The sequence below is a fragment of the Phaenicophaeus curvirostris genome, chromosome 4 (assembly GCF_032191515.1).
Source record: "Phaenicophaeus curvirostris isolate KB17595 chromosome 4, BPBGC_Pcur_1.0, whole genome shotgun sequence".
NCBI lineage: Eukaryota > Metazoa > Chordata > Aves > Cuculiformes > Cuculidae > Phaenicophaeus > Phaenicophaeus curvirostris.
The window spans coordinates 53,733,404-53,756,134 of NC_091395.1; the positions used below are offsets into that span (position 1 = coordinate 53,733,404).

A 22,731-nucleotide genomic window follows, 5' to 3' on the forward strand; every position below is an offset into this window, starting at 1 on the left:
TTCAATCTTCCATTTAAATTGAGGTAAGACTTTGGATAACGGACTTCAGCACATTCTCGGTTTGTGTGAGAACAAGTGTCACTTAATTTTCAAATTAAACACCTATTCTTCTGTTTTTAACCAGGTTTGGGTTTCCCAATACCAGTACATGCAACCAGGCAATAAGTTTCCATTGCAGTTGTGATAATCAGACACCCAGATATTCTGAACTGTTTCCACCAGAACTCTGAGGCTTGTCAGGAGTAGAGAAATAAACACCATTTGCAAATTATATTGATATAAATGTTTTTGGTGATCATCACCCATTTTAGGTCTGCTATAGATAGCAGCTGCTTAAAAATGCAACTATTCTTTTCTGGTTTGTACTGCAGACTAATCCAGATGTGAGGCCACCTGGCTAAGCGGTTTGCATTTTGGATAAAGAGTGCGTCCATCTGTAAAATACTTCATAAACAACTTTTCAATCGAATTAGTTCAGTGAAAAACTAAGACTGTAGAATAAGAAACCTGTCATAACAAGTCTTGATTTCGACCCATTTCCCTCCACTGCACTTGCTGGAGCATCTTGACCCAATAACCTCCTAAAAGTAGTTGAATGTCAGATTTATTTTTGCTTCTTCCATTCTTTTGGGGTTTTTTGAATAAAAATTTGATACCTTTCTTAGGGATGCACATGCTTCAAGCACTTGCACCATGACTTCACTTCCTAGCGGCCTGAATTCCACAAAAAGACCCTCAGCTCCACACTCTCTGCACAACACGTAGGCCATTCCAAAATTACATGTAATATTGCAGCATAACATGTTTCACTTGATCGGTCCTCCTTTTTTTTGTCTTTCTTATTTCAGTTTTTCTGCTCCTTTTCAACTTTTCATGCTGTGCAATGAAGGAGAACATCTGGCTGTGAGAGAATATTGTTAATACATTCAAAAATATGTTGCTTCTCTTTTTTTTAAACTCAGTATGAGTCATTATCTGGGACTTTCAGAAACAAAGACTTTGTTGTGGAAAATATTTCTGGGGTTGGAGTGGAGGGTTGCAAATCATTTCAGCACTAAAAAGTAAGTTGACAGCAAAAAATATTCTTAAACCTCAAGTAACTAAGGGTTTTGACCAATTATGTAAAAGAGCATTATCCAGGGTTTTGACATGTAAAGACATGGGCCAGTTTACAATGAAAGGTCACATTTGTCTCTTAAACCACTGATTTCTGTCACACTTATCATAGAATCACTTGGTTGGAAAAGACCTTTGAGGTCATCGAGTCCAACTGTACCCATCCACTGCTAAACCATATCCTTGAGCACTTCATCTACTCATCTTTTAAACGCCTTCAGGGATGGCAACTCAACCACCTCTCTGGGCAGTCTGTTCCAGGGCCTGATAGACCTTTAGGTGAAGAAATTTTTTCTGATGTCTAATCTGAACCTCCCCTGGTGCAACGTGAGGCCATTTCCTCTCATCCTCTCGCCTATCACTCAGAGAAACCAGCAGGCTGCTGATGTCAGGAAGGGGTTTGGGATCCAGGAAGGAAGCTATTCCTGTCCCCTCTGCCTGATTTCCTTTTTGTTCTCAGATTCACTCAGCTCTTATTTTCATCTGTCTGAAACAGTATGGTACGTGCAAGTCTCAAGAAGTAAACCATGGCACTCTTGATACCCACTGTATTTAGCCCTACGAGCATTCCTCCTGTCCTAGATGATGATTATATTATACAAAATAAAGTTAATTGTTGCTTATGTCTAGGCACTGCACCAGAGATATAAACTAAACACAAGAAGTGTGCTTATTTAGTTAAAAAAAGACCCTAATTTTTTTTTTTGTTAACATTTTCAAAAGGAGAGAGGAAAAATGTATTCAGTCAAGATGCCGGCTGTGTGTTGGGAAAACAGGGATGTGGCTATTGCTTTCCCTCGGGTTCCTGGCCAGTACAGGGGAAATCAGGTAGGTTGCCTAGGCTCATTTCAACCTGGGGGTGAAAACATTCCCTTCCAAGGAATAGATAGGTCAGAGAAAAGGAAGCTTCCTCGCAGCATGGCAGAGAGCATTGCTGAAGTCTCTGAAGTAGGCTAGGCACAGCAACTTCTGCAGCATTACTCAGAGAACTAAATCTGAAAGGGGAAATGAAAATGCAGTTTCAAAAACAGTTCCTATGTGGATTTTGGTAAAAATCTCACATTATTAACTACTTTGCCTTGATGATTTTAGGCACGGGTTCCTCAGCAAACTAACGATCCTTAGTTTTTGTATTGCAGTAGCACTAACTGAAGCATGTAGTGATAAAACAGAGTCCAAAACCTAATGTGAGGCATTGCTGACACATCCTGTGGGAAGACTACAGGTCGTCTGAGGGTGAGATAAGCATCCTGGCATACTGAGGCTGGAGCATGCCTGATGGAGAAGCCTAAATGCTCGAGCATGCCTAAAATGCCACAGTCTCCCTCTGGGACCCTCCTGCCTCTCTCCTGACTTAGAGAGCAAGTTACAAAGCTCAACCCTCAACTCATGCCAAAGGAGCCAACACAGCTGTAGCACAGAGGGAGTTGTGGTGTGCTGCTAGCGAGGAGCCAGGGTCACAGCCGCAGGTCCCCACTGCTGTGGGCATGGGCTCCACGCCAACTAGAAACCACTCCTGGCAGTCACAGCCCAAATGCCGCCAGCACACCTTGCAGGGACAGTTGGCCAAGGAGTGCCCCCACCTGCCCTGCAAAAAGCAGATCTGTCCCCCGTGTAATGTGGAAATGGAGCTGCCTGCAGTGACAGGCTTGTCCTGTTCCTCAGGTGGCCACGGAGCAGCCCTCCAGCTTCCTCCGCTCCTGCAGATTTGGCCCCAGGCCACGCAGTTTCTGGGTGCAAACAGTGCTGAAATGAGCACAAAGCACTGAGAGATTCAGACCTGGGCAGCTTGAGCAGCAGAGACCTCTCGGGCCCAAAGTGGAGAGCCCCGAGCTGTGCAAATGATGATCAAATTTGGGTTTGGTGCCTACATTTGGGTGTGGGCATCTACATTTTCAAGGCTGATATAGCTCTGTTCCGTACATTAAACCCATACACTTGTGCAGCCAAAGCAGACAGAAATTCCTCCATTCTCTGAAACTGCAGATTTCTGCCGTCTTAACCACAGAACTACTTCTTACTACTCTTACATCCTTTCCTGCTTTGTACGAGTTACTGATTAGCTCTTTCTCTGGGATAGTCCTCTTGAGATTGGATTGCCAGCAATGTACGCTGTGTGACAAAACAAACTGACACCCTTTTTTTTTTTTTTCTTGGTACCTGATAAGCAGAAACCGGTGTGCTAACTTCCTACCACATTTCCTCCCGCGACACCAGTGCAGAGTGGGCAGTCAGGACGATGTATGGAAAGTGCTTTCCTCCTGGGCAACATGAAAACCTCCTTCCCCTTTCTTGAAAGGGAGGCATGTTTAGGAACTGCTCTGAGGGTTACTTAATTCCCCCACGTCTCTTGTTCTCAGACAGTCTAGCGTAAAAGCAGTCACACCACTGAGAATAAATTCTCTTTTTCCCCCAAATCAGGTACTAACTCCCAAAACACCCATCCTCTCTATTCAGGGAACAAAATTTCTTCCATGTTTGCCTGCTGTTGTGTTTTTTTGCTGGGGCCGTTAGGAGATATTTGCAGCCCTAGGGAACACGGAGTGGCTGAACACCCTGGAGCTGGCAGGGAGAGCAGAGAAGCAGCCGACCAGGCAGGCTGCCTGCAGCAGGGAGGTGATGGCCAAGGCTGCGGGGCAGGCAGAGAAGAGCCCAGGCAGGGGCTGGAAGGCTGGGCAAGCCCTGCTGCATCCCCGGGGTCTGAGGGGCAGCCCTCTCCAGCCCGCAGACGCTTCCACAAGCCTAGCGTGCAAGTTCACATCTGTTTCTGTAAACTGTCTGACTTGTGCAATTTTCCCTCTCCCTATGGACATCCACACTTCCTTTCCTCATCTGGATTTAATGCAAAAATAGTCCCAGTGGCTTCTCTAAAACTATAGTGGACGCTCCAGTGTTTTTTTCTGTGAAACTGCAGCCAGCTTGAGGCTTCCAGAGTAGGGTGAGGGGGCATGGCTTTAAATTGGAGGGGGGAAGAATTAGACTAGACATTAGGAAGAAATTCTTTACGATAAGGGTGATGAGACACTGGCACAGGTTGCCCAGGGAAGCTGTGGATGCCCCATCCCTGGAGGTGTTCAAGGCCAGGTTGGATGAGCGGGGTGCAGGCTGTGCTCCCCTGGGACCTGGCCAAGCCCGGCAGGGTGCAGGCTCCAGTCCCCCTGCTCCCCAGGGACTGCTCCTGCCATCACCTTTCTCCCCTTCACACCTTCTCTCCCCACAGCACTGCCCCATCTCACTATTTCTGCAATCTTAGTCTCGTTAGGAAAAGAAAGGCCGGCAAAACCCAGGCCTCTCACCCCAGAAAAGTCGGAATCTATAGGGAAAATCAGCAAGACGAAGGCAGCAGCTGCTTTTATTTTGAATGTGCCTTTCACCGCTTCCTCCTGTTTTGAAGGAAGAGAACGGCACAGTCATACTGTGCAGTCTCTGGCTCCCCGCTTCACCGGCCAGCTTCTGCTTTCTAGTCCATGAATGCAGAGGTGTTTCAGCAGAAGAAGGCTCAGAATAGGAGCTTGACATGGGTGCCCTGAATTGTTCCCAAAGCACTCTCTGGGGAAAGCCCCACTGCTAGCCAGGGTGCGTGGTCCCTGCAGGGACGCTCTGTTCTCTTTGTACTACGTCCCAATAGCCACGTTACATTGCTGTCTCGATAACTGCTGAAAAGCTGAAGCTCTCAGTCACCCATGGCTTGTTTATACGGCACTGCAAGACAGTAAAGGGGAATAATCTGGAAAGACGAGAAGGACACACAGGTGAGGAAGACTACTTTTACCTTCACTTAGAGGTGGGAATCCGAGACAATGCCTTATGCGTAGCAGACAGAGGGCAAATTCTGTTATGCAGTGCTCCCACAGCCCAACTTGACAAGACTGCCATTCCTCCATTTACAGACCACATTGTGTAGGCAGAGGATTTCTATTGCTTGCTCTTATGTCCAGTGCATACAACCAGCCATGGAATTGTAAGAAGGAGGAGGATCCTGTTTCTCAAGCTAACAAAAATAATAATGACCCATATACTGTTGCTTACCAAGCTTGAAAAAAAGAGTAATCCTCATAACGGTGCTGCCACACGGAAATGCCATACTACCCAAGAAAGTCACCACTATCACATCCTAATCACACAGAGGAAATGCAGCAGCTTTTAATATTTTTACTATTGTTTTAGCACTCCTCAAGTCATGTAAGATGTCTACTGAGCCTTCTGAAAAAAAACTTTCCCTAATCAAAAGGAGTATGCAAATCTAGTTTTAGACCCAGCACCATGACAGAGATTTCTCAAATCGTGAAGTGGCAGGGATTGCCTAGATGTCCTTCATGGAACGGATGCCAAAAGACCCATTTACTCACCAAAAAGCTACCAAAACTGCAAGTCCACTTCACTCCCAAAGTCTGCAACGCAGTCTTTGTCTCAGTCAAGACACAGATCTGTAGCTTTCTTAAAACATGAAAGCTACACAAATACAGCTAAAAGAAAACCCCAATCCTGAACAGGGTACAAAACAAGTTGCTCACAGGATGTTGAGCCCTACCTACTACATTTAATTCAGCGAGACCACTAAATGGTGCAACCCAGTGACAGTCTGCTTTGAGATCCTGGTTTGGACACACCAGTGCTGCTTTGCTGGAGCTGGAAGAGATAGGCTGCTCCAGCAATAATGCCCCATTGGCGCATAGTACCTTACTATATGGTCCTGCACTGCCTGCCCACTACACATGAGCTTTCCCTTTCAGCTTTTGCAGGTCCCTTCAGTTGTTTGCCATCTTCTCAACTCACTGGCATATGCCTCTGCTCCATGCCACCATCCATCCTTCGCTGTGAAGCCCCTCATGCTGTAACAGGCCTTTCTTCTTCGTCACAGCAGTCTCTTGTGTTGGGTCTGGATCCAGTAGCCAGCCTTCCCCACAGCCCCTTCTGGGCCTGGGCCTGCACCTGGCAACATGTTTCCTTCAACGTGGTCTCTCTAGTTCTTCCCACAAGATTCTTACAGCTTACAGGGTTATCTCTGTGCTCTGTAGATTCCTTCACCATCTCCCCAATACATTTTTCATTGAGATCATAGAATCATAGAATAGTCTGGGTTGGAAGAGACCTAAAATATCATCCAGCTCCAACCCCCCTGCCACGGGCAAGGACACCTCCCACCAGACCAGGCTGCCCAAGGCCCCATTGAGACTGGCCTTGAACACCTCCAGGGATGGGGCAGCCACAGCTTCCCTGGGCAACCTGTGCCAGTGCCTCACCACCCTCATGGTGAAGAAATCCTTCTTATATCAAGCCTAAATCTTCCCCTCTCCAGTTTATACCTGTTCCCACTCATCCTGTCACCACAAGACTGTTTATGAATAATCCCTCCCCAGCTTTCTTGCAGCCCCTTCAGGTGCCAGAAGGTCGCTGTAAGATCTCCTCGGAGCCTTCTCTTCTCCAGACAGAACAAGCCCAACTCTCAGCCTGTCTTCATATGGGAGAGAAAGCCTGCACACCCGATTCAGTGTCCCAAGGGCTTTCCAGCCCTCAGGGACACAGAGCAGATCGGCCCAAGGGGTGGTAAAGAACCTCTGAAGCTCCTAACTGGGATTCAGGACAAATACCCTGTTTGTAGGAAAGGCTCTCTGAGCTAATCTTCAAAAGATAGCATGTCCCAGCTCCATGCCATGTAAAAGCTACTCAAGCTATAGGAAAAAGAAATTTATCTCCTAACCTATCCCACAGAATTAATGGTGCCATTTCTAGCTCAATCAGGCCCTGCCACACAGAAAATTAAGCAACATCAAGAGGGTCCTTCCCACGAGGGTTTACAAGAAGACTCTCTGCCACCAGCAACACCCACAATGGCAGAGGACTTCACCAAACAGAACAATGTCTTTGTGTCAGTCTCTGAACAGACTGATTTGTCCAAGCATTCAGACAATTGACCTACAAAAACCAACACAGGGTAGCTAAAGGAGAAACCTCAACGTTCTCAGCTTTAAATCTGAGTGTAAAAATGAACTTGTCTTGCCCATCTTTAGCACAAAGCACCAAATACAATTTGAAAACAAGCTCTACTCCACCCATCTATAAAAAAGAAAAAAAAGTCACCAAAACAATACTCTGAATACAGTATTCTCCCTCTGAGGAAGAAATTAACAGCACGTGATGTGTAATAACATCCTTTGGTGCAGGTCATAGAGAAAAACAGCAGCTCTGGTAAGGGCACAGTAAAAGCCCTGCCAGCATCAGTCTCTGCCATTGGCAAGGGCACCACCTATTGTCGAGCTGCCGGATACATCGCACCATCAGACACAACATTCAACTGTATTTTAATGATCTGGGCTGAAAATTTGTTTGCCTCAAGCAATATTTTTATTTTACCACACTTCAGTTTTCAGCCTTAAAGTTCAAATAATTTCCATAATTAAGGGCAAACTAAAATATGCCACTTCTCATATTTAAATAGAGAGAATGACCCCGGGAAATCCCCAGAGCGCCGTGGAGGAGCAAACTCACAGATACAGGAGCTCCGAGCACACAGGAGCTCCGAGCTAGCCCAGCACACGGAGGAAGCAAGGGTGTGAACTGAAACAGAAGCTGGTGAATTGGGATGGATTGCTTTAGCAAGGGTAGGAGTCAAGCTAGGTCTCCACATTAAACTGCTGTCCTGCCTCCAGAGAGCAGGCACGTCTAGTAGCAATACCTCCACTATAAAACATGATCATTTAAGAGACTAATCCCCAAGCTGGACCTTGAGCCACACTGCCAACAGCAGGGAGTCCTGTAAGAAGAACACAGTCAACCAGACATTCACCAATTCTCTGGTCTAGTAATTGTGGCTCAGAATAAGCCACGTCAGATCTAAGCCAGCAGCTGCTAAGCTTTCCCAAAACCTGTTTTCCCTGCTCTCTTGAACAGCTTATTAGTTAGAGCCTAGCTAATAAGCTGTGCAAATGCACAAACCTGGTTTGTTTCTGCATTCAGTCCAAGCTGCAAGGCAACAAAGTGATAGGAATGACTCTGCAGGGGTCAACTCGGATCGAAACTCATCATCCTCAACCTGAACTAGTAAAATAGGCTATAGTCTAGTCAGCACTTTGCTCTCAGATGTCTTTCCACTCTTCCAGGAACATAACACAGGAGCACCTGCACTTATTGATCTGCACAGAGCAGGCCTGGGAAAAGCCAGGCTTCCTAGCTCTGCAGCCACAATACAGCAATGGTGCTTCCTCAGGACCTGACCTGTCACTGCCTCTGACCTAAGGACTCTTGCTAAAGGAGGTCCATCCAGAACACTTCTCTCCCCCAAACTCTCACCTTTACACAGGTCATACACACTCCTCCCCTTGACGTGCACCACTGCCCTCACTCACTCTCCCGCAAAATAAGCAAGGCCTGAACAGCATCTCTGCACATAGGTTCAGGCCAAGAGAAATCTGAAACCACGACCCTCATTTTTCAGTAATGTGAGCATTCAGCTCCCACTCGCAACACTTAAAATCAGGCTACAAATCTGTTCCTTTCTTACGCCTGCAGATGGTTGCTTCATCTCCCTGCAGATGGTATCCTGAAGTCAAGGAAAGTGGCTTTCATGCAGAACTTCAAGACTACTATTTAACAAAATTTGATACAAGCTGAAACGTAGTCTTCCAAGGAAAGACAGAAGGCTGTACTTGTGGCAAAAATTCTTTATTAAACTAGATTTTGCAAATTCCTTTTCACATTAGAAATTCTAAATGCAAATTATAAAACTGTATTTCAGTAAAAAATGAAATTTATAGTTAACAGCAAAATAACTTTATACAAATAAAAAAAAATCAAATTTTATTTTAATTTAAAAATAGACATCAGTATCTTCCAACGTACTGGTCCTAACAGCTTTTACAACTGGTAGCTGCGATACTAGGCCTTTCCACATGCATATTCACATGCATTCATTTCTCCTGTACAGTTATTTAGCTGAAACAGCACGAACAGTTGGGGTTTGGTGGGGTTTTGTGTCGGTTTCTTTAAGAGGACATAATACTTGGGAATTGTGGTGAATCAATGAACTCCCCTGTGTTACAACATGCATACTCTGTCCTCAGCTCTGCAGAGAGGACAATGTTATTCTTGGAAATATGAATTGCATTTGAAGACATAAGCATCGGAAACAAAGTGCATGTATAATTCCTCATACTACATGTATGATGATCCTCCTTTGCCATTATCGACAATGAAATTATTCCTTGTCTACCCACCGTATTTTGTGGCTAGATAAAATAAATTAGGCTACATTTCACCTTCTCAAGCAAAACCTTCTGGAACAATATTCTGCTGCACATGTAAAGATCTTTGTACATATTCGCAACAGTGATGTTCCGGGTGTCCTAGTTTTAGTGATGTTCTAGTCTATGACTACAGTGCCTGGACATTATTTAAATGGGGATTCCCAAGTCACAATGGTTTCCAACAACCACAAACAAATGTCCTTCAAAAGGCCTATAGAAACATTAAGTTTAAATAAAATTGTACCACATACTGTTAAAAGCAAAAGCCAAAGTAATTTAAAATATTACGAAGGTATCTTGAAATACTTTTTAAAAACTCGTTTTTGCCCTACTACTTTCACAATCAACTCAAATATATTTTTAAACATTCGCATTACTTTGGTGAATCACTTTCTTCATTGCATCTCTGGGCCTTTTTTTCCCCTTTACTGTAAAATTACTCAATGCTAGCAGAAGCATTACATTTTGTAAAATTAGAATATTATTTCCCTAAATTACAACTTGAGATGTTAAAATGTTTTGTAAAAAAGAAACCAAAAGTCACGTATTAAAGGCTACCAGTCATCATAACCACATGCTGCGGAAGAATAGAATAAAAAGTGGTACACAAAATAGGTATTTTAACAGCTGCATGTTATTTCAGAGTGCTGGTGGTAATCCTCTAGGTGCTACTTTAATTAAAAGTTTAAGATGATACAGACTTTACACCATACCTTGGGATTCTCATTGATGTAACTGCATAAGACAACAGAAAAGCTGGAAGTTCTGAAATGTAACCTACTTTGAAATACTTTTTTTGAAACAATTATACTTGATATAATTAATTCCACTCTACATTATAAAAACAGTTAAAGAAATACAAGCAGTCCAGTGGGGTTTTGGTTTTTTCCTGGTCAGTTTGGCAAGTCGCTGAAGGCATGGTTATCCTCTCTAATAAAAGTCTGTCTTTCTCTCTGGGCACTGATATTCAGCTCCAGTCTGCACCCAGCTCAGCACAGCTTCTAAGCACATGACCAAGTTCATTATGGAAGAAAAACGCTGCGCTCATCATATTTTCTCCACGATGGAACTGCAATGCCTCACCCAGAGATACTGAAGGCTCTAACGTCAATAAAGGCAAGACAGGTTTTGCCCATGTCACAATTTTAAACCATCATCTTCCATCAAAATTCAGCCTGTAATCAACAACTCAGACTATGCAAATGATCACCCTCATCCTGTTCCCAAAAGAACAATGGAGAGAGAGAGAGAGAGGAAATTACTCCAAATTGCTCTTAAGCTATGTATTCCTCTGCTGACTTTGACAGACTGGAGAAAACAAACTCTCCTAGTAACGGGGAGAACTGAAGTTTTACCCTGAACAATTTTTATGCATTTATCCAAATAGGCCTAAGACATTAAAAAATAATATAGAAAGACACTGAATCTCTGTGGGAACAACTTATTTTATGAAGAGTCCTAGCCATCTTCCAAAGGCTGTTTAATTGCTTTTTATTCTTTAATCTTGTTTGTCCCATTGATCTTGCATTTTTAGCTTTCAGTGGCAATTTCTGAAAGAGGCTCAGGAAGTGGTGACTTGAAGAACACTCCTGAGCACGCTGGTTAGAGCATTTTCTGGGGAAGAGATTCAAGCAGAATTGTTGCCCCTTTGCTAGGCCAGAAGAAGGCAAAAAGCTCTGTTTCTCATTTCCAGGGTAAACCTGTCAACGACTAGATTATGGTGAACAGATGGGCAAGACAGCAACTTTTTCTGCTTGTCTTCTGAACTGAAATCTAAGCTGCCTTTGTCCATGTCAGGAATGGTGTGAGTACGCTGAGTGAATCGGGCTCCCACCCAAGACAATCTGAAGTGTTGCCAGTTCTCTGTTTACAAGCACATCACTGTGGGGCCTGGGCACCCAGCAGCTCAACACTGGGATCTTTGCTGGGCAACTCAGCCACCTGGGCCAACCAACGGGGACTACGTTCTATAGAGCTGCCCCTCCATTTGTTATAAGTAACAGCACTATGAAAAACCTGTTCAGGAGCAGAAGGAAGTTCCTTGGTTCAAAAGAAAGATCCTAGCTCCACTGAGGCAATTCATCTGCAACCACGGAGAGCTGATAGTCCGAATTGCTTTCTCAAGTCCAAATGCCAAAATGACATCAAAGTCCATATTAGGCACTATCAGAGAGGATGGAGCATGGGCTTCACCACACAGGACAGAAACAACTCTGCTAGTGCTGTTTGATGCTCTATTTCACTCACTCGTTACCAGAGCAGCTCAGAGAGAAAAAAAAAGAAAAGAGAAGGGACACAATTCAGATAACTAAGTACCCACAAAAAATATAACACTCCTATGATGGTCTATTATTCGAGTAGACTCCCTTTGGTTAAATATTATTCAGGCTATTCTTCCACTGGAAATCATCATGAAAAGATTATTGTATCTGTTGAAGCATGACAAACTCATTTTTAAGTCTACCATACTGCATATATAATACAGTAAATATGGATATTCAGGAAATATCATGTCTCAGTTTGTCAGCAGCTTATACAGAAACATTTTCAAGTTACATCTATTTCTGTGCACAGCCTTCTTACAGAAGTTCCTTGCTTATTGCTACCCATGCACACAAATAGCAGAACTTGCACACACATATGGATTCATACACAAATTCTATATGCATGTAGTTCAAAGCCTTACAACAAAAATTCGTATGCCTTTCAAGAGGCAAAGATGTAAATAAAAGTAGTAATGCATTCTAGAAAATAATTATATTAAAAACCTGTCCTGATTGCTTACTGGAAACATTTGCCAAAATACAGATGTCCATATTCAGTTAGGGGGGGTTGTTGTTTTGGGTATTTTACACAGGTATTTCTGGGTCCTGATGCAACACCAACAGCAACAGAATAACTTTTATACTCCTGGACTTTCCGGTTAGGCGATTACTACAATAGTATTGGCATTCCCTTTGATGTTAAAAATACATTTTAAATGTCTCACAAACAATTATATTTTCTACAAAGAAATCACCAAATTTAATACACACAGAATGAAGACACGTCACTATTAGACACCAGCAAAGTGAAACAGTATTCAATTTGTTCCATTTAAAAAGCCATAGAGGAAGAACAATTTTAATCTAGTAGACGATGAAAGAAGTAAGGGCATTTCCTGCAAAATTACACTATTAGCTATGTTTAAGTAGAGACTGAACTACATCATTGTGTTCTTCCCTTTAATTAAAGCCCCAGTTAAGTCTGCAAAATTACCAAACACCCAGCTGGTCTTAATGCACAGTCCTTTATATGCAAGGTGCATCAATATTGGGTGAAGTTTAAAAATGGAAAAAGGTCAATAGAACTGGTTAACTCATCAAAAAATAACCACTAAAAAGACTACATCAGATTTTTGAAGAAACTCTGAAATATTTAGCACTGAGCTGTAACTGGATTTGAAATATCATTAGTTGCCGAGTTCCCACCCCCCTGTGCTCTTCTGAAGGGTTTAGCACAAAGTTCTGAATCACAAAAGTAACTTTGTACAAGGTACTATGTTTTAAAAGTACAGAACCCACAGGAAATAGAATGTGAAAGAGTCAAAAGAGATAGACTGGGTATTCTGAGAAGACAGTTATATATAAAATTGTACTTTAACTCCCCTTTAAAACATTATATACTGCTCAGCAGAATTCTTCATCTGCATTTCTGAGACTTCAAATCTTGTGTCTTTTTGCAGGTTCAAAAAAGGATCCATTCCATGCAAAATATTCTTGGAAGCATATCGACAAAACCACTTGCTGTAAATTGAGAACATTTCTAATAAAATATCATCCTTTAAAACACGTTACAAAATACTGTTGTAGTTGTTCAAAAAATTTATCTGTACTGTGACACCTCAGTTTCTATATTTCTCTTCTTTTCTCAACAGCCCTTCAATTCAGCATGACTTTCAGGCAGCCTGGTTTTATTTCTGTGAACCTGTGAAATGAGAAAAGATGAAGGTTCAACATAAAAGCTACGTGCAATACCATCTCCTTTCAACCCTCACCAAACATGGAATGTGATAAGGTTCTCAGTCAAGTATGAGTGCATGCGAGGGTCAGGAAGTCAGCATCGTGTCCTCTGGATGTGATGGTGAAGGAGGATTTTACACGGTCTGGAGAGGTGAAGAGCTGGAAATGGCAAGAACTAAGGGGAAGATGATTTTTTAAAAAGAATTCTTGGTTATATTAATTCTGCTCCTCTTTTCCTGCTCCTCTTTTCCTGCTCCCCTTTCATTCCCTCTTCTTTCAAAACATATTTTCTCCCTTGTCTTCTGTAGAAACTAAGAAGGAAATGAGAAGTATTTGCTATTTCTGAGTCCCACGTTCACACACTACTGTAAAGAAAAAGCCGTAAACACGCAGATGCCAACCCAGATTTGCTAAACTGCTGTCTCACGTAAGAAGCTGAGAGCTAAAGCAGGTATTTGAGACCAAAAAAACAGATTAACAACTTTCCACAGTAAAGCTACCAACCTTGAATGGAAATGCATAACTGAACCTTGTTAGATAAGTCCAATTCATAGTGTTTTCATCTAACTCGGAGAAAGGGACTTAACATTTTACAGGTGCTCCATGTAACATCATTTTGTATGACACAATTGCATTGGATTTATGAAACAGCAGATTTAGGTTAATCTGAAACAACACACCTGCCTTAATCTGTTTAATAGTATTATAAAGCTAACTTCTATTTTCAGTTAGTCAAATGCAGGTTAACAAAAAAAATATATCAGTAACAAAAATCTAAACTCACCTGAAGTTGTGGTTTGTGAGGTATCTGATAGCTGCTGGTCTGATGCGAGCAACTCCTCCCTGACTATGGCTTCCTCTTCCCGTGATAACACAGAGATATGGTTTACCACCAGTCTGCTGGTACTCTGTAACAGCAGGGATTCTAACGGTTAAAACTTTTTCTCAGCAGAGACTGGGCGTTCAGTGTAACCTTTCCCTCCATTCTTCTAAAAAAACTCACTAGTGATTTAGAACTTTGCTTTCCCATGCTGGCTCTGCACCTTCTATAAAAACATAGCCATTTTTACAATTTTCTGAAAAAGATATTCTGAAAATACATAGCCAAGCTTTTTAAATCTAGATTGCCTGCCATGTACATGTTGTGGTTGTCACAATATCCTTCTAATTTCATAGCAATTTCATTGTTGATATCATCTGATATTCACTTGGAATTCATATGTTGTGATGTAAATTAAAATTGTAAAATTGATAGAGGTGAGAGTAATTCAGTTAATTTTTAAGCGACATTCTATTGTTTCACCTTTTACCTTAAATTAATGTGAATAAAGAAACAACATTTTATTGGGTAAAGAAAGGAAGAAAGAAAATATAAATCCACACAGTTTTCTGACATTTAAGTCACACTTATCTGGACTAATTTCTGCTGTGTTGGAGCACGTGCTCAAACAGATCAACACATCTCATAAGCTTTATTAGGGCATCTAGCCCTGATTACAAAAGAAATTGTTCTTCTCCTAGAGATCACAGCAACCTAAATTGATAAGAGTTTTAAAAAGAGGAAAAAATATAAATTCCATTGCATTCTCAAAACGAGTCAAGATTTGCCAATTTGAGATGATCAGTTCATAGTACATCTAAGGACCTTACATCTAAGGACCCACTGAACATTTTTGTTTCTATTGCACGAAGTACTCGTTTAAAAAAATAAGGTCTGTGCAGTAGTACCTTGCATAAGAAATATTTCTTATAAAAGCATTTCCAACATGCTTAAATTTATAGGGTAAACTACTAATGCAGAAAATTTATCTTTTTACATCAAGAACACTCATTAACTACTTGAACACTCCTTGGGGTTTTTTTTGAGAAAAAAGCAAGCCCTCCAGCAAAACTGCACAAAACGACATTTATGGAAGCAACACTACTCTGATCTCAGGAGACCCTGCTGACAAATCAACATGGAAGTTGCTGAAAGATAGCTCAAATCACAATCACAAACTCTGATGTCAAAGTTGAAGACAATATAATCATTGTGGTTATAATTCCAACATAATGATTTTTCTTTAAAGATAAAAAAAGCAACATAGTTCCGACAAAGCAATGCAAAGATGACACAAATGTTTGCATTACCACGTCCGTTAAGAAATGCCAGGAATGATAGATCAAGTCTTCAATAAAACAATAAAAGTAAAGGACAGAACAGAAAGAAAAGGAAGGCTTACAAGGGAGGCAGCAGTGGCGCAAAACAGAGAGTAAAGAGAATCATTGCCACGTCAAAGAAAAATTTTGAAAATAAAACAACATAAAAGCCAGTTGTTTTTACATGTTATTAAATTACATTCACTCCCTCCGGTATTGAAAAATATATTGTGATTTCTTAGCAAAATGAGAATAATTTTTATAAAGCAGGAATTACTAGCTTATTCCTACCTTCACTTTTTTCCTGCAGCACTCTGGATAACTGATTCACAGCTTCATCCACATGGAGACCATGCAGATCCAGTACATTCATAGGTAGCAAGGAAGTATTTACTTTCTCAAAGATTTGCACAGCAGCAGCATGGTTGGCTTCTTTCATCTTCTGCTCATGAAGGCGACCCTGTGTTTGTAAGCACAGCAATTATTACATGTTTAGACACAATCAAAGCTCCACACTGGTTGTTGGCTTCAGAAAGACAATCCTGGCAGGGTGCTTTGAGCTCACAGTTTGAAGCAGTAAAATTTATAATCACAACAGAACTTCTCGAAGACGCTCAGTGAGACTTACTCACAAGGAGATTTCATGAAATACATTGTTAAGAAACTACTCAAAGTTGGCACAAAGAAGAAATTATAACAAAAGCCTTACAAGAAAGAAAAACAGCCAGAAAAGGCACAAAACTATGAGGTCTTTATGTCTAAGAAGTTACACACCGTGCTGATTTCCAGAGAAACCACCCAACAGCACCGGAAAAACCTGCTGAATGTTGTAGTTGAGGTTAATTCTTCTCAAATCGTTCCCCAAAAATCCCATAAGCCAAGGGCAAACTTTTTTTTTTAAGTAGTTACCTATTGTCTCTCCTAGCATAACTGACAGATCTTTTATGACTGACAAGATCACTACAGTTCCTATGGGAATTAGGCACAAGGAGCAGTACAGGATTATTCACATTACACAGTAAACAAGTACCAACTATTTCCCATCAACCTCGCAGCAATAGTATCTGAGAGACTGAAGCAACAAATTATGTCTTCAAAGATCTGTACACACAGTCTGAAAAGAAATGGAAGACTTAATGGGGACTGACAAGGGCTCAAGAGAACAGAAACGACAGTCTGTCTTACACTTTCTTAAAATGGATCATCTGAAATGTATTAGTGTCAGACCAGAGAAACCAGCCCCGTAACTCTCAGTTGCAGAAGATTCCCAAGATAGGCTAAGGCAACCAAGCATGAAGTATTTTTCATTAGTAAACATACCTTAGTTTGCCTTTTTATTATCTAAAAGAAAATATATAATAAAATTTTAGATTGTACTTGTCATTACAGCTAGGAACAAGCACTCATAATTATATTTCTAATTAAAGTCATGCAGACCTTTGTTTAGAATCTCTTCGAACTCCAAGAATAAATAAACCCAGAACATAAAGAGTTTATGATAAAGACCAATAATCAGTATTTCCCACATGCATAATAAAAACCTAAATGTTTATAGTGAAAGCTTTTGTAAGACAAGCAAATTCTAGTTGTTCATTATTACATTTTTGTTCTGTCATAATGCAATTCATAATTTAGAATTAAATGCTTCTATAAGGTGAATTATTGCCAAATTTGTATATGTTATCAGGAAAAAGCTATAGCTTTTGAGGACTGTAACAGAATTTTTAACAGTGGTCTAAATGAAGTGTGAACGGAAGGGTCTCATGTGAAGGCACCAAGAAACCAACATACAGGAACAGTTAAAAGAACAGTTGATAACTGTAATCAAGAATATGATCAACAGCAATGATCAACGATAATCAAACTGATATACCGAGAAATGGGCTTGAATCAAGACCAGAGAGTATGTGCTCCAAGACCAGAGCACAAAAAGACTGACCACCAGAAGATCTACACTCTAGCACCAGATAGATGGCAAAAAGCACAGCAAACCACACCACGCTTATCCCAGTACAAGGCAGACTGTAGCCATAAAGATAGTCAGAACGAGGAAGTAAAGACAGCAGACAATAATCTTGCCCAAGATTTATGGAGGATGAAGCAAGCAAGATTCTGAGGCAAAAGATCACACCTTAACACCTGTCTGACTCCTAAAAAGTACAAGACATGTCTAAAACGAGTTCATCGCCAGTTAAGAGGAACCCACAAAGGAAGATTTTTAAAACTGATGTTTGTTGCAATCTATGTCATATATGAGTGAACCTGGCTAGGCCATATAGAGACAAGTCTCAGTGCTTACAAGTATGTGGAAGTGAAAGTGAGATCTATGAGAAAACAAGCATTTGTGACTAAGTACTAAATGTCATCTTTCGTGAGGTCTTGCACCGAATTTGGTTACATTAGCCTCCTGCATTAGTATCACTAGCAGTGAAAAGGAGCTTACTTGTAAGGTTATTCTGAATGTAACACACAGGAAACTGTAATTGAGCAGATTTATCAACTCCAGTAGGCACAATGTTTTCCTTATCACTTCCAATTAAGTATTTAAGTACCTCTCTAAATTCAGGCAAAAAGCACAATGTTTAGGTTTACCTGATGTGCATAAAATGCTGCCACAGGCTTCATACCCATGCGATGGGCCTCCCCAGCCTTTTTCAAACACTCCTGTCTCTTTTGCTGGTGACAAAAAGCTTCTGCTCTTAAATCCTCATATTGTGGATACTCAACTTCTTGAAATACTTCACTCAAAGGATCATCCTCTTCCTTACATTTTTTTGCCTGTAGGAATTTGCAACGTTGAAGCTAAGTATGCATTATAGCGTGTTTTCATTTACATAGCTTTGGATATGCTTGCAACTACTATTAAAACAAAAAATAAAAATACCTTCTTCTCCCGGTTCTTTGCAGCACTGTAGGAAGAAACAATTTTATTTTGCTGAGCGCTTTCTTGAGCTATAACTGTTTTTACAGGATCTGCCTCCAGAACACAGTTCAGAAACTGTTCAGTTTGTTCTAAAGAGTAGCTGTAAAGGATAAGTAAAAGTTGTGACTTAACAAATACATTAATAGCTGCTACATTTATTAAAATGCATATTACAAATTTTGATGTTTTTACATAAATAGATGATAAAGAAAATAAAGTACTGGAATGGAATTTTCCACCTTATTACGAAAAGGCTTGCAGACTCACTGTACAGCATTACTGGCATCTACACAAATTCCCCTTGGTTGAGGGGCACTTATATTGAAAGTACAATGAAATACTAAAGTAATTTGCATCCTACCTTAATCAAACAGACATTAGTTTAGAAGTAAACACTGCTTTTTTTGGCTGGATAAATTACTTTATCTTAAATCTTCGCTGATCAGGGTTAGATAGTACAAACTAGTTTAAAACTAACTCAGTTTTCTGGAACTATTCTGCAGAAAAATCCCTGTATTTCCAGTCAAGCTTTGTATTAAATTTAATGAAATGAAAATGGGACATCAGTTGCCATCAGATTTCTAATAAGCCCTCTTCTTTTTTCTTTTTGCTGTTCAGTAAGCAGATAAGAGGAAGACTGATCAAAAGTAAAGATAGATTTTGGGAAAGGCAACACTGTGAAGAGCATTTAGAATGTGAAAAACAAGAGATTGCAAAATGTTTGAGCAATAGAGATGGATGAAGGACGTATTTTGAACGTCCCACTAGGAAAGGTTTTTATAGCAACCTGGACAAGCAGAAAGACTGACAAGCAGGCATGCAAACCGATAGGTAGAGACAGACATTCAATTGCCCAAGGACGAAAAAGGAATTTTTCTTGAAAAAAAGGTTCAGTTCTCAGAAACTTGGATTCAAGGAGGTAGCCACATACCCAGAAATACAATGCAGAAAAGAGAAAGAGAACATCAGCAGGAAGAGATAAGAGAGATGGCTCATTCCTTGAGAGCTGCTTTAGCAACCATGGGTGTAACAGCTAACAGCAGATGATGGTAGTTTTCCTCTTGGGCAGACGCCATTTTCTGTGAACCCACTACTACCATCCCCACTGATTTTTCCCACTTGATTTAAACTTCATCTCTAGAACAAATACGCAGTTCCACTGACAGTCAGAGGTCAATAGCCAGAGACGTTCTTCTCCCAATAAGAGAAACTGTCCACTCCCAAAGAAAGGCTATACGTACAGTTTTTGTGACCTTTTTGCTTTTAAGACCTGCTAGTTTTGCCTTTATTTAGATTCACAAAAAGCATGCTGGTTTGGGGAAAAGCTGTTCATTAGTAGTACCTTAACTCTTAAATATTAAGACAGTAATTGTGCACTATAGAGTGTTACAGAGTACCATTTTTACAAAGAACTTTGAAGGAGTCTTACTTGTTGTCCTTGAAGATGTCCATTAAGAAATTTTGATTAATGGTTGGAAACATCTCAAAAAGTTGCTTCTCCTTTAGTTTAGCAGCACAGTCTTTTCTAGCCATAGAAGGGAGACGATTCTACCCAGAACACAAAGGAAAAATATTACAAGTCCTTGATTAGAACAAAGTACAGTAACAGTGGAGCCAATCCAACTTTACTGTTATTTGTTAAGATTTAAAAAAAATATCTACCCAGTGGGTATGCACCCACAGCGATGGCAACATGCCAGTATCAGCCCACCACACTGATTTGATGAGAATAATGTAGGGACAGATGAGTTGTATTACACACCACTGCAGTATCCTGCAGTCATTTGAAGTGACTCAGCTGGAGCTCTCATAATTTGGACAAAGCTGAAGGAGGATTTTTTAGAAGAAAACAAAGTTTTGGAACACATTTCCTGCTAGTCTATCTAGTCCAGTGCTAAGCCTGTGAAGTCCACCTCCCTGCACTGTACTGAGGTGCTGGGGTTGAAACATTTTATTATTCTAAAGATTAAACACTCTTGCTTTGGTGTATCTGAAGTTGTACTGTAATATGTATTATATTTGTGAAATCATGCTGAGAAGATAACATAATTCTAGCCCAGAATAAAGTGGATTGATGATTCAAATACTCAGATTAAAAAAACACAGGGGGGGAAGTGGTCAAAACAAAGCCAAGCTCCATGAATCCAAACTGAAAATAAAGCTGCAGAGATCACAGCTGTTATCAGTGAAACACACACATGCAGTTCAAAGAAAGAATCCAAAAGCTATTCTTTCAAAGTACGGGCTACTTCACCCAACTTTCTATAACAGCAAACACAAAAACCTTCTTTTTTAGGAGTCATCACAGACAATTATAAATGAAAACGCCTCCTCTGAACAGCTGCCGGGCAGCAGAGGGCAGTATCGTGCCCGTGCCCACCGGACAGGGCATGGGAACGGTGAGGAAGACAGGATTAGTTAAGATCTTTTCAAAAATTACTATTTTCTGACAAGTAAGTACAGAAACCTGTTTGAGATTAATTACAAGTACGTCTTTTCACATCTCATCTGCTAGGAATGGTATGAGTTCTCCTTGCAAAAAAAAATATTAAAACCAATTCAATCTGCTTCTGAACAAACAAGGCACAGAGCCATGTAACTTTTTTGATATTGCTTTCCCAATAAAACGTGTGGGGAATCACACTGATAACCTCTCTTTGGTTTTAGGTGACCAATCAAAAAACAACACAACCAAACACAAATGCTAACCTGTGTGGTGAAATGCCCCATGATCTGTTTGTCAAATAATTAGAATATATTTTAAAATGAGATTAATATTTTTAGAAGAGAAATGTCTACCACACACAAGCTTCTGTATCACAGTAATCAACAATACTAATTGGCATGCAATTGTCTCATGAGTTCAGGCTGTAATAAGCTGCACAAAGATAAGTTACCAGGTAAGACATATTCTGCTTCATTAGTAGTAACAAATTGAAACCACATAAAAAACTGATGCCACGCATACCAGGTCCTGTTTCTCCTGCATAGCTATTTCTTCAGAAATTATTTGTCTGAGAGAAACTTTCTGAATCTGAGCATTCCAGTGATCCATAAAAGGAAAAACATCCGATGTTGTTGGATTTTTAGTCTGTATGTCACTAGATGATCCTGAAATCCAGCTCATGTTTTTCTTCTGTATTTTACTGTCTGCATTCTGAGGTAACAGCATTTCTGAGTCATCTGTATCTATCTGCTGAATCACAGTAGCACCTTCAAAAGCAATAAAAACGAGGTGGCAAATAAAACAATTAAGTTATTCATACAAGCAAAGCCAAAATAATTAAGATAAGCTTTCCAGCCTAAATGGTTTGGGTTTTGTTAAAAAAGTATTATTAATGCTAAAACAGAAAACAACACTGTTTTCACCTTTCTCCCTTCTAATTTCCTAAGAATGTCTGATCATCTTTATCTGTTTTGTAAAACAAAAGCAAAACCATCAGACTGCTTCACCAAATTTTCAAGTGTCAGGACATACCTTAAAGCAATAAACTGCCTTGCACGTACATTCAGCGAGGAGGTTTGTTCTCATAAAAGAATTATTAACTCGTGTTTACAAGTTTACTTGGCCTTTCCTATACAACTTAAGGACAGATGCTTAAAAATCTGGTTTTACAGTTCTAGGAGTTAATTCTAACAGCATTGCTTGGTCATTCAAGTGAAGATTTTGCACCCACACTGCAACCAAGTCTTCACCTAGGTCCCATGCAAGAGTAGTGGAGCTGTGCTGTAGAGGGACATCTCTGGGAGCTGAATAAAAACTAGACTGCCAGAGATTTTAACACTTTCTGAGCCAGGATATACATCCTCCTGCTATAATCAATTCCTCTGACAAGGCAAACAACTTCCTGACCTCCTTTCCTCACCTGCAGAAATCTAGTAATTCAGTCTGCATCTTTTCTTACCACAGAGATTACAAAAATCCTAGAGAACAGCTGTCTGATCCAGCCGAAACTTCTTTTTACGTTCCCTAAAGTACACAAAGTGACAGGCTTTTTGCTTGCGTTTACCTGGGACTAGTGATTCTGCTTAACTTTTTTTTGCCCCCCAACACCTCCATAAGCAAATGGTAAAAGGAACCACGGGCAATAAATAAAAGCTTAGCTTAATAACAAAAATCCATCATTTTTCAATACACAGAACATTTGCAACCTTCCTGAGGTTTCAAAGAATTAAATATTTTTATAATGAGAATGAAGTATTTTTACAATTAAAAGAAATACACAACATACCTTCTGCAAACAACTTTGATGATTCATCTCTCCTCCGACGCTTCTAAATAAAAATAGTAAAACCATGAATGTTATAA

The 22,731-nt window shown here is 40.5% G+C and overlaps 1 protein-coding gene across 3 annotated transcripts in view; it reads right to left on the minus strand.

Moving 5' to 3' along the window:
• The window catches only part of N4BP2 (NEDD4 binding protein 2), a 310,347-nt gene that overhangs the window by 265,343 nt on the left and 22,273 nt on the right, over window positions 1–22,731 (minus strand). Inside the window, exons 10-17 of one of the 3 annotated variants that reach the window (XR_011337380.1) lie at window positions 22,655–22,697; window positions 21,391–21,635; window positions 19,852–19,970; window positions 18,384–18,522; window positions 18,092–18,301; window positions 15,791–15,959; window positions 14,145–14,268; window positions 13,196–13,325 (exon numbers count right to left, since the gene is read on the minus strand). Coding sequence is in view for 2 of the 3 variants with exons in the window: in XM_069856130.1 (XP_069712231.1) it covers window positions 13,280–13,325; window positions 14,145–14,268; window positions 15,791–15,959; window positions 18,092–18,301; window positions 18,384–18,522; window positions 19,852–19,970; window positions 21,391–21,635; window positions 22,655–22,697 (1,095 nt within the window). In the remaining variant the exon portion in view is untranslated. Of the gene's footprint in view, window positions 1–9,093; window positions 13,326–14,144; window positions 14,269–15,790; window positions 15,960–18,091; window positions 18,302–18,383; window positions 18,523–19,851; window positions 19,971–21,390; window positions 21,636–22,654; window positions 22,698–22,731 lie in introns of those variants that run through there. The other 2 variants (XM_069856131.1, XM_069856130.1) reach the window with 2 other exon arrangements.